The sequence below is a fragment of the Convolutriloba macropyga genome, chromosome 14 (assembly GCF_964194025.1).
Source record: "Convolutriloba macropyga chromosome 14, txConMacr16.3, whole genome shotgun sequence".
NCBI classification, from domain to species: domain Eukaryota; kingdom Metazoa; phylum Xenacoelomorpha; order Acoela; family Convolutidae; genus Convolutriloba; species Convolutriloba macropyga.
In genome coordinates this window covers 43,964,969-43,977,536 of record NC_134481.1, presented here as the reverse complement: position 1 = coordinate 43,977,536, position 12,568 = coordinate 43,964,969, and the positions used below count along the sequence as shown (strand labels likewise).

Genomic DNA, 12,568 nt, shown 5'->3' with positions numbered 1-12,568 from the left:
ATTATCGTAGAAGGATAATTATTCAAATTAATATTAGACTATAGTCAAAGCTTTATAGGCACTACAAATAGCCAGTGCGCTACAAATACCCTATCTTTCTGGTGAATTTGCAATTCTGTCCGTTTAAATATACACAAACTCGCCTGTTCCACTAGAATGCAATGTTTTTGGATTCGAGAAACTAAGGTGTTTTAGGTACTAACCGTAAGGCGATCGCATAACGACTGGCTCTGTAGCCTCGCATGGTTTTCCGGGTCCAGCAAAGTTCTCGGCTGACACCCTGAATTCATAAGACTCGCCCTCAAGCAACTCATTGACTGTAAACTGAGTATCTCCAACGAGAGACCTCGACGCTCGGATCCATCGGGTGGAATTGATCTCTTTGTATTCTACGATGTACCCATTGACCTTGCTGCCTCCATCATTGCGGGGTTTGTCCCATTTCAGGGTCAAACTTGACGGCGTTAGGTTATAGATTGACAGGTTCTGAGGTTGTGTAGGTGCATCGTAAGGGTTCTTGGCTTCAATCGGTTCGCCTACCAGAGGTTTGCTCAACCCACATGTATTTTCAGCGAAAACTCTGAAAGCGTATTTATGATTTTCAATCAGTTTTGTAGCTTGGAACGTCGGCTTTGAGAACACAGTTCCAGCTTTAGCCCAGACCATTTTCTCAAGATCTTGACGCTCAATGATGTAGCTTGAGATCTCGTTTCCACCGTCATCTTCTGGAACCTTCCAGTTGAGAACCACAGACTCGTTTGTGATCTCCGAGACCTCCAATGGACCGCGAGGTTGCGATGGAGTGTCCATGACCGTAACAGATGCGCGGTATGTTTCTTGACCGAACTCATTCGTCAAGAGACACTCGTAAACTCCAGAATCGGAGCGAACGGCGTCATCAATCGCGAGTCGAGTTCTGTAATCCTGTTCTAGGATGTCATCTCGTACGCTCTTAACTAGTTTCTCTCCGTTCTTTCGCCACTCAACAGTCGGCAATGGCGAAGCTTCGTAATGCAAATCTAAGTTAATCCTCTCTCCAACTTTAATTTGAACGTTATTCAAACGTCCACCAAGCTCAATGGTTGGCTTGGCGCGCATGGGTTTGATTCTGTACATCTTGGGCGCCTGGCAGGGTTCACCCGGTCCAGCGTCGTTGACAGCATAAACTCGGAACCGATAGGAATCGCCTTCCAGCAGGTTCTCAACTACGCATTTGGTGGCGACTATGTTTGACCTTGAAGCCTTCACCCACTTTACACTATCAGCCGCTTGTTTTTCAACTACATAGCCAGTGATAGGTCTACCGCCATCAGATTTGGGCGCGTTCCAGACTAGAGAAACTGAGCTCCTTGTTATATCATCCGGACACACATTAGTTGGCTGGCCTGGAACCGTAAACTGATTCTTGGCAATAACTGGTTTTCCCAGCAAGGGTTCCTTAGATCGTCCACATTCGTTTTCTGCCCAAACTCTGTACTGGTACTCCTTGTTTTCCATCAATCGCATGGACTTGTAGTTGCGTTTGTAGCTGGCACTTGCAACCTCCATCCAGTCTTCATCTCCACCGCGAGTCTGGCGTCTTTCAACGGTATAGCTGACATCCGGGTATCCTCCGTAGTCCAGGGGTTCCTCCCAGCCCATTGTGATCTCACTTGTAGTGATCGTCTTGTAGACTAAAGGTTCTTGCGGTTTCCCGGGAACATCTGAAACAATCACATCGCGTCACAAAGACGGAGTCAGAATTTAAAAAAAAAAACATATTTTGACAAATTTTGGATTTGACCAACTTCGTAAGCACGCCAGGCCAAAGAATGTGCGAGCAGCATTAAAACTTCTCTGCGTCAAACAAAAACTAAATTGGTAATATTTCGTATAGATCAAATCTAGAAACTTTTTTGTTAGTAATAAGGCTTTAGTTATAAACCTTGATTTTGGTTAGTAATAAGACTTTTGCCTAAAGCGTCATAATTTGTTGTTTCGCCTACTAAAGGGAAGAAGAACATAATTTCAAGCATTCATAAAACAAATACCATCAGAATCTGAATTACAATCAAACAGACAAGATGACAGAGAGGATCTATATGATCCCGTTCCTTGTCCTCTTGTTATTTACACTTAATTATTTTAAATAATAAAAACAAATTGTTTTCGATTAGAATGTACAATTGTTTGCAACTCAAATGGTATGAATCATGTAGCATAATATGAAACGTATTCGACATGTCATCAATAGGTCCCAGGGGTCCTAGTCAAGTGTATTACTTTTTTCTTTGATTACAATTATTCAACTTTCTACACTGCCTATCTCTGTAAACTTTTGCTATAACTGAAATTTTACAGATATTAAAAGAAACACAGAGTTCTTTTAAGTGATGACCTGTATCGGTGTTGGTTAAATAAGTATTTGTTAATAATATTCTACGTGTAAACAACCAAGGGATTAATTTTTTTTTAACTTACCCAGAACATTGGTGGTGATCTGGACATCAATCATGCCCTTGTCATTTTCCAGAGTTAGGATGTAGGGTCCGGCATGTTCTCTGTTTGCAAAGGCAATGGACAGAACAGCCTTGTTGTGTGTACAATCCAAAAGCAATTCGTCAGTTTCTTTCACTTGCTTGCCTGGAATAAACAACAATAATAATTTGCTTCCCTTTTAAATTATATCAACATATTGTTTATATATGTCAAATCACAAAACATTAGAAGGAGAGAACACTTTTGGATACACAAGCGATCCGTTTTCAAGTGTCCCAACTATTGCATGAAGAATGGTTGGGGGTATTTCACATTATAGCCCCCCATTCCCCCATTATGTTATAATTACCATGTTTAGGGGGGGGGGGGGGGCTATAGGTCATCTGACCACTAAGCTGGGGGGTGGGGGGCTGTAATGGGAAATACCCGAATTGGGTAACAGATGTATCTTGGTTTTAATATTACTACTACAGTTTAACTTCTTATTGACATGAGTGTCGACAAAAGTGTGAATAGATATTTTCAAAAAAAAATAGCGCCCCAATACACTTCAAATTTTTTGAATCTCAACAAACTCTGTATTGTAAAATTTCATTTGACTCTAACCCTTGTGGGTCCATACGGCAGTCGGAGTGGGACTGGCCTTGAAGGTCACCGGGATCTTCAGTTCATCGCCTGCCTTCACAGTGATAGTCTTCCTGCTGTATGTTATCAACTGGGGCATGCAGGGTGGGTACCTCACTTTCACAGGTGCGGTGGGGGCACTGAACTCCCCGACACCCATAGACTCTACAACTGCTGCAACTCGGAACTCAAGTTCCTCCTCAACGTCCAGGTCGTCAATTGTCGCCCGGGTTCCGGTTATGAACTGGAAAACCAGAAACAATTCCAGGGGATGATTAGAATAGTCAATGTCGAGATTTTATTCAATGTCTGACGCAATTTAAATCGTTACGTCGCTTAACTTCTGATAATGATTTCTTAGTTAACGCGAACGAAATTTCGCCCTTAACCAACCGGAGCGTCCCCTCCCCGCCCCCTGTATTTACTACATAACATTATCATGTAAAACTGACAAGAACCGCCGTGTGCCGCTTGTTCGCTTGTTGACGAGAACATTTCTCATGTTCTCATGCACGATGAAAACATATGAAAACATTTAGTCTTTGAAACGATATCTAAGATCTTCTAGAGTTCCCTGGGTACTAGAACACGATCATACTGAAAAATTGTAAACCATGTATGGTTTTGGATATGGTTTCTGAAATGGTCGAGGGAGGACGCTATGAACAGATGGATAAATCAAAATTGGTTATGATATTCTGAAACAATTATTTTGATATTAAAAAGAATATTCATGATTTAACTGTGAGGATAAAAGTCAGAGTGAAAGCTCACATTCTTAGGAGCAGAGCCAGACAAATTCAAGTTGCTGCCGAGCAGGTTGATGGTTTGGTTGGATCCGAAGCTGAGACTGGGTCTGTAGCCGTCCGGAGTGACAGGGGTGGTTGCCATCGAGGGCATCACACTGGGCCTTCTGCTTGCACTCTGAACAAACAATAAACCATGACTCTATTATAACTAGTTAGTTCGGATCTATTCTGTCCCCCCTTATACTATTATATAGCACAATACTGAATAAAAAATAGCACGTCCGCCTGGGGGCTAATATGCTCACTATGCTTGAGGGGGATAGAATAGGTCCGTTAATTCTCCGAATTTTCTTATCAAAGCCTTAGTGCTCAATAAAACTTTCTAGCAATTTCTTTAATGGGTTTCAATTTGATTAACCTGACGAATAACAACAACAGTGACAAAACAACATAAGCCAAGTTTTATATATATCTCAATAAAACCTCAATAATTGCGAGGGTTATGCAGTTCAGGTGTAGGGTTGTATAATAGCCCAGTTATTTCAAGCTGATGACAACTGAAACTCCGAGCCGATTATACCTCTTACCGGAGATCTCGGCATCTTGGAGACAGCGATCCAGTTATCGGAATCCTTCGGTTTCTTCTCGACGATATAACCCAACACTTTCATTCTGTCACTCGTTACAGGCCTGTCCCAGGACAAGGACACTGAGCTATCTGTAACATCTGTAATCGCGACGTTCTTGGGAGATTTTACAGCTCCTAAAGCGGGCTGAGCGGTCAAGCTGTCTTCCAAGACACAAGGCTCACTTTCTCCTGCAGAGTTCACGGCCAAGACTCGCACTTGATACAGGTTTTCAGGTATCAGATCTGTCAATTGGTATTTGAGATCCTTGAGTGGATGTCGGTTGCATCTGGTCCATTTTGCCGACCCTTGTTCCTTCTTTTCGACTACGTAACCAAGCAGTGGACTTCCACCGTCAAGCTCTGGAGCTTTCCATGTAACGTTCAGACATCCCAGATCGTGCGATTCCGCAGAGATTCCTCTGGGAGCTTGCGGAGGATCAAACTGGTCGCGAATCAAAACTGGACGCTCAGTGACTAAGGGTTCGCTGGATCCGTACAAGTTCAAGGCGCAAACCCTGAAGTTATACTGGATTCCCTCTTTCAAGTACTGAACCTGATGCTCTGGGTTCTTAGCGCTGGCTGTTACAGGTTTCCAGGTATGTTGTCGATGTCTGCACTTCTCAACAGTATAACCAATGATTTCACTTCCACCGTCATCAACCGGAGCTTTCCAATGAAGTTTCAGACCATCCTTGGTAATGTTGTCAAAAGTGATCGGACCTTGCGGGACTCCTGGAACGTCCAGGACTGTCACCTTTGCATCGGCTTCGCATTGTCCATATTCATTTTCCAGCTTGACGTTGTAAGTTCCAGACATATCTCTATAAGCGCTGGCTACGCTCATGGCAGTGGTATATTCAGAGTTTTCAAATTTGGTGTTCAAGTCCGGAATAATTTCTTCTCCGTTCTTGGACCACTTCACTTCTGGCTGCGGAGATCCGTCGATAAAGAGTGGAACCCTGAATGAGTGGCCGGCTTTCACAACTATGTTCTTAGCCTTCGGGTCGATCTCGTAGGTAGGCGGCGCTGAAAAATAAATCAAGCGCGTAATTTATAAAAAAAACTCTATTAATTGAATAGAATAATTCTGAGAGTATTAATCCCACAATTAAGCTTTATCAAATCCATTCTGAAATCGTTTATTCTTGTATATCAATGCATTTCAAATACGAAAAGTTCATTTATTCACGCATGATAACAAGTCTGATAGTTCAGAAACTGCGGTTGGTTATCAAGTCAGGCATCCTTTTTGTCAGCAGCAAAGCTCTTTTTGGTGATTATGGCCACTTCAATGCATCAGGAAGTTTCACGTTACGGCTATCAATTTTTATTTTAGACAAACTATGTTTGTCGTAGTTTAGACATAGTTTGTCTAAAATAAAAATTGACAGTCATAACGTGAAAATTCCAGACGCATTAAAATGACCAAAAAACAGTAATGCTGTTGACAGAAAAGGCCTGAATTGATTACCAAACGCAATTTTTGAGCTATCAGACTTATCAAGCGTGAATAAACAACCTTTTCGTATATGAAATGCGTTGATTTACAAGAATAAATGATGTCAGAATGGGTTTGAGGTTAAAAATTTGATGAAGTTAAGAATAAGACCACATACCTCTGAGGGGCTTGGCAGTGATGGGTTTATCAGACACATTAGTGTCTCCTTCTCCAGCTGCATTCACGGCTCTCACTCGGAACAGGTAGTTCTTTCTAGGCTCAACTTTGCTACTCTTGAACCGTCTCTCAAACGCCAACTGACTTCTCGTCAAGTTAACCCACTTCCCGGCCGGGATCTCCTTCTGCTCCACGACGTATCCTTGGATTTTGTTTCCTCCATCCCGGATCGGTTTTTCCCACCCAATCTCAATGAAAGCGAAGTCGGCATCCAGAGCTTCGATTTTGCCAGGGGCGTCTGGAACTCCAAACTGTGCACTAGGCGTGATCATTTTGGACTCGAGGGGTTCTGAGGTTCCGTATTTGTTCTCAGCCACAACTCGGAATTTGTAATTGCAGCCTGAAAATTTGAAATACTTTCAAAAACTATAAGTTGGATTGTCAAACTTCACAAATAAATGTGCAAGATAGCTAGGATAGTTCTCAACGCTTTTCAAAGATGAGCATAGGTGCGGACGAAGGAGAAGGGGCTCCCACCCACTAAAAAACTAGGACAATTCGCAGGACTTTTCAAAAATCAAACCTTCGACAAGTTTGCTGACGTCAAACTGTGTGCCCTTGAGATTCGAGGCCACAGGTACCCACGTGCCCTTCTTCGCCTCACATTTCTCAACTGCATATGTGACGTCATCAGGAGTGTTCTCCAGACCTCCAAGGTCACGAGGCTTCTCCCACGACAGACTGCAGGAGGTCTTTGTGACGTCAGTGACCTCGAGAGGTTCTCCGGGTTTTCCTGGTCGATCTGTAGAAAACACGAAGAATAGATTATGTGAAGAAATCGGAAAACGAAGAGAATTGATATTTGAACCAATTATAATCGGATCCTCCAGCCAAGAATTTTCAGTAATTTCGTTTTTAATTATTGTTTCAATGGCTCGAAAATCAACACGATCTATATTAAGGCATCGAGGATTAACCCGTATATTAATTCTTGGACTTCCCGTCCAGACCAAGAGAAGTTAAAATATGTAAACATTTTTGTTGGGAAGTAGCTTGATTTCCTAGAAATATTTCAGAAAGGAAACTTTTCCATTTCACGATTTTCCCAGTACGCACAACAGTTTTGGGGTACTTTAGTTCATCATAACCATTTCTTGCAAACCCGGGCAGTTAGAACTACTAATTTTTCTGCTTGTGTTCACCGCAGATTACCATGAAAAGTTAAAAAAAACTTTAATTCCAATGAAAGAGACTAAAGTCAAAGGACTTACAAATTTAGCTTTATAAAATTAAATAGTTGAGTAGTGGCAATAATAACAGAACAGAAGTTATGAAATTTTAATGAATGAAACATTTTAGTTGATTTTTTTTTCAAAAATTTATCAACCAATCAGAAGTTAGAATTTTGAGACTTACCAAGTACGTTGACTTTGCATACAGCATCTGTGGATCCATTCTCATTGGTCAGTTTCAGAGTGAAGTTACCACTATCACTTCTCTGTGACTCAACACACTTCAAAATGACAGCAGTCGGCAACTTGTCTGTTCGCATACGATCGTCTGGTCTGACCCTTTGACCTTTCTGGTCCAGCCAGGTGAAGTCGGGCGAAGGATTGCCAGTTACGTTGGCTTTGATCTCGAATGGTCGACCAGCGACCACTGTGACTTCTTTAGGCCATGTTTGAAGGTCAATTTCAGGAGCACCTTTAATGAAAGAGAATTACAATCACAAAAAAGTATAATCCAAATGGAAGCGGAGGGATGTTGACAACACCCTATTTTAAAGACCAAAGAATTTCGTTTTTTTTTTCAAATTTAAAAATTTTGAAAAATGTGAATTTTAAACTACGCGTTGTTATGAAATTATATTTCTTCGGCAACATTTCGTAGTTTTTTTTCATATTTTGTTACAAATGCATTCGTTATAGTTAAATTTGACTTCATCAGCAATAAAAGCCATTCATTAGATTAATAAAAAGTAATCTACTTCAACTAATTTATCCCTTTCTTTGCATGAAAATATTTAACTTGTCATTACAAACTTTCAAAATCACCGCCCTTTGGGTGTGATAACATAAAAAGGCAAGGAGCTGAAAACGTTACTTGTCGTAAAGTAGAACGCAGATTTTTTTCTAAGTCTTGTGGACTAACTTAACTCTCGCCTTTCGTCGGGCGAGAGTTAAGTTCGTCGAAAGATTCCGTCGAAAGATTCCGACACTATATTAAGTGGCACCAAGCCTTTGAGAATGGTGCTCATTTTTTGGTCTTCAGCTGTATTCAAACCATCTGTTTAAAAACGACATTTATTTACGCAATACTTCAATACTTCACGCAGCAAATTTTCAAGTAAAGTAAAAAAGACTCAAGTAAAGGTAAAAAAAGTAAACTGAAAAAAAATAATTTAATGTTTTTAATTATATTCTGAGATTTATGTTCTTTTAAGTTCATATGCACAGGTGATAGGGAAGCATGGGTATGGAAAACAGCAGACATGGGGTGTGATCTTAGTTCTTGATCTTACCAGGGGTACCTGGACAAACAATATCAGATGCTGATGCAAATTAAGAGCAGATATGGTTTTAGCAGACCAAAAACCAAACATAATTACAAGATAATACCCAACAAAGGTCGCTCGCGTTTGTTCAGTTTTGAAAATCACTCAATTTGTTTTTTTTTCAAAAAAACTAGGGTGGCGGATTATAAATGCAGCCACTAGATATAAGATACAAATAAGAGAATGAGTTCAAACATAACATACTAAAAATACAAGCATGTGTTTGGATAGCACCACTTGTAGCGCAAAAAATAAACTTTTTTCCAAGTACAATAGACTTTTTTTGCACAATTTCCAAGTACAAAAAAACTTTCAGAACTAAATCGGCATGAGAACATAGACGCACGGGACCACTTTAATCCTATTTGGTGTCCTATTTATACGAACAGCGACAAACAGCCAAATTCACAAGTAACAATGCAAATTAATTCGAGTGAGATGTATGCATTTTATAACAAAGTAATTATTCTTTTTTATTATATTTTGAAATTGAAAGTTTCGAAAGAAAAGAAAACATACTTGGCGGTTCCCTGATCTTGAGGACTCCCGACGATTGACTAGGAGCACTCTGGCCGGCTTCATTCTCAGCCACAATTCTGAACTCGATTTCATCATCCTTATCCAGACCCTTGATCTGGACTTTGTTGTTGGGTGTGTACATGCAGTCCTCCCATGTCGGACTGCCCTTTTTGCGTTTTTGCACTTGGTATCCAGACACTGGACTTCCCCCTGATTGGACAGGTGCGGCCCAGGTGAGGGTGACCGAGTCGTCTGTGATTTTTTCTGCTTCTGGCTTGCCAGGAGTTGAAGGCGAATCTAAATGGATTAAAAAGTAGAAGACAAAAACAGGGTTTTCATCCAAAAAAAATGTCTCCCGTTCCTTATCTCTCAGAGGTGAAAAAGTAGCGCTTAAAATTGATAACATTCCCACTTTTTACTCAAAAGGATTAACTGAGATTTTTCTCTTTGATAACTTTTTCATTAGCTGTGTTGAATTTCGTAGCAAAATTTCAACAATTTGGTCAGTTTGTGCATTTTTTGAAATTGGAGTGGATACAAGATAGCGTGAAATAATTCTAAAGAGGACTGACTTAAATCGGACAAATTTTGCACTTTTTGTTCTCTGCCATAATAAAAACAGGGAACAATCATAATTGTACGAAGGCAGTGCTTCTATTTTAACTTCAAATGTCAAACAGAATTAGTTATTAAACAGAATTAATTACCAATCGGATCTCTGACCACAGCCATTGGCGATGGTTTGCTGAATTTACTCTGTCCAACATTGTTAACAGCCGACACTCGGAACTCAACTTGAGAATTCTCGACTAATTTGTCGGCCTTGAACCTCGTATCATCAATAGGGGTCGTGTTCAAAGGTTTCCATCTTCCACTGATGTTGTCCCTGACCTCAAGCAGGTACCCCGAAACTGGAGCACCGCCGTCGTCAATGGGGGGATCCCAGCCAAATGTGACACTTGACGGAGTCGTCGCGAGAACCTTCGGAGCCGGCGGAGCGTCTGGCGCTCTGAACGGACTCTTAGGAACAACTGAAACTCCGTACTCAGTGAAGGGTCCGGTTCCTTGCTTGTTCTCGGCCGCAACTCGGAATTTATAAGGCGAACCCTCAATTAGTCCTGGCACTTCGCAAGTGAGATGAGGCGAGTTGGCGGCGATGGTCCAGACGTTGCTTTTGTCTTCACGTTTCTCGATGACGTATCCAGTGACTGGACTTCCGCCGTCATCCTCGGGAGGATAGTATTGTAGTGTGACTGAGTTTCGAGACACTTCTTTGACCACAACTGGTGGAATTGGCGCGCCGGGAACGTCTGAACAAAATTGATACATTAATTGAAAGAAACCCTGGTCATCAAAATATGAGGAACTAAGTTTTGAAACAGAACTGAATTAAAAAATTTCGAATAGTGAACGTTTTTGGTCACAACATCATGAAAAGGAAATGGGCCTTTAACTAATCAAACATGCGGCTTTAAGGTGGAAAGTTAGGGTAAATTTTAGGTAAATTGGGGTGAAGCTACGGTTTTTGTTAAGGTAAGGAGGCCTTAACTGTTAAGGTAAAATTAACATTAGCTTAAGTTAAGGTAAAATAAGGAAAAGACAGATTTAATTCGACAGTTGAGGTATGTAAAAAATACTTTTCAGGTTGAAATTACCTTAACTTTGTATAGTACGCAGAAAAAATTCGGAACAATTGCTCAGTGGACGGATAACAAATTTCAGATGACAAAACAACATGGAATAAGTATGCAATTCGGCTGTGTTCTTGAACAACAAGAGACAAAGAAAATAACAAAAAGTGAGCCTAACCAATGATTTTCAGACTTCTGGGCAAAATAGTTAAACTGATTTAGGACGGTTGGGAGTTGGGGGTGGCTAGTATAAGGGAACTTGATACCTTTAAAATCAGTGACGTCATACCTAGGACGGTGACTCTGCATGAAGATTGAGTGGATCCAGCGATGTTGCTCAGATCTACAATGTATACTCCGAGGTTGTCACGTGTCGCATTCATGCACATCAACACTGTGTCACGTGGTGTCTTCTCAATCTGTAAACATCAATCAGAATTATTATAAACCAAATTAAAAGAGGCTGCATTGATACAAACCAGGCTAATGAAAATGTTCTTTTCGCTCAGTCTAAGTATTGCAGAATAATTTTTGCAGCTAAAAATCTAATCAACTTTTCTTTTAGCATTCATGGGAAAAACTGATCTCAATGACTTAAAAAACCATAAAAAACCGTGAAAGGAATGTAATGTAACCCGAGACAAAAGATAGAAATGGACATTTTGAAATGGACAAAAGATAGAAATGGAGAATTTTGAAAAAAGATGCAAAATTATCCGAAAAAAAGCAGTTTTTATCACTACAAAGTTTAGTCACGTTGCTTTATTAGCAACAGCCCTCATTATAGAAGAGTGTGATATTGACCTTGAAAAGCTTTGAAGTAACCAGAGGTCATTTTGAAACTGGTGCTGAAAGGCATTTAAACAGTGATGTAATCTATTTATGACGAAAATATCATCCAGCTCAGAAAAACGTAACTGCTAATGGGTGCAAAAAATGACATCACGTACGCAAAAGCCGCTGAAGAGTTGCATGAACATGTGAACAAAATCAACTTCTTGAGGCTTGCAGCGTGAAAAAATGTGAAACAAAAAATGGGCATCAGACGAAAAACTGAGTATTGTAACATAGCTGCGCTCATCTAACTGCTTCGCAGCTATGATAAACAAATTCTATCAAGAAGTCATTGCAAAAGTCATTGCAAGAGTGAGCAACCTCTGATATATTAAGAAAAGTCAAAAATTTTGACTGACGTGTTCTTGAACCATTTTTTTTACAGAAATTGAAAATATTAATTTAAGATATGCTTGGTTGGGGAAATCATGGTTGAAATCATTTCTAAGTTCAGTCGATTCTCAAAAAGTTTTCTTGCGATCAGCCTTCTCCCCACAAATCACCATGGTGCCCACGCAATTGAGTATTTGCCTTTTATTTATTCACAGAAACCGTCACAATCGCGTCTTCAAAATTTCGTCATCATCAACCCACACAATCGGGTTGAACGGAAGAAGAAATGAGCATTGTCCCCACTCATTGGGTGACTAACAAACTCGCGCACAGCAACAAATGGGCAATTAAAATTGGGTGAGCAAAGACTGTAAATCAACCATTGTGGGGCTGAGGGCGTTGTCGCAGGAATGAGTCTCATAACAGTGGATCTCTGGCGATCAGCATTGTGGCTAAACCTCTCTTTAAAATCACTGAGACTCCTTGAGATAACCGATTGTAGGCAATTGATAAACCAGCTGGTTGAAAGTTTCGGTTATCGGCAAGCAAGGCTATACGTTTCAAAGTTTTTCGAACCAAATCTGAGAAGCCCCCGAAAGATTC

General features: G+C 40.5%; 1 protein-coding gene across 13 annotated transcripts in view; it reads right to left on the bottom strand.

The window, feature by feature from the left end:
- Positions 1 to 12,568, bottom strand: part of LOC142353434 (twitchin-like) — a 238,763-nt gene that overhangs the window by 61,001 nt on the left and 165,194 nt on the right. For all 13 annotated transcript variants that reach the window (XM_075405674.1, XM_075405670.1, XM_075405667.1 and 10 more), the window contains 11 exons: positions 11,088 to 11,217; positions 9,875 to 10,477; positions 9,168 to 9,464; positions 7,511 to 7,798; positions 6,678 to 6,896; positions 6,096 to 6,494; positions 4,439 to 5,505; positions 3,877 to 4,026; positions 3,085 to 3,346; positions 2,461 to 2,622; positions 204 to 1,703 (listed from right to left, as the gene is read on the bottom strand). In XM_075405674.1, the coding sequence (XP_075261789.1) occupies positions 204 to 1,703; positions 2,461 to 2,622; positions 3,085 to 3,346; positions 3,877 to 4,026; positions 4,439 to 5,505; positions 6,096 to 6,494; positions 6,678 to 6,896; positions 7,511 to 7,798; positions 9,168 to 9,464; positions 9,875 to 10,477; positions 11,088 to 11,217 (5,077 nt within the window). The remainder of the gene's footprint in view (positions 1 to 203; positions 1,704 to 2,460; positions 2,623 to 3,084; positions 3,347 to 3,876; positions 4,027 to 4,438; positions 5,506 to 6,095; positions 6,495 to 6,677; positions 6,897 to 7,510; positions 7,799 to 9,167; positions 9,465 to 9,874; positions 10,478 to 11,087; positions 11,218 to 12,568) is intronic.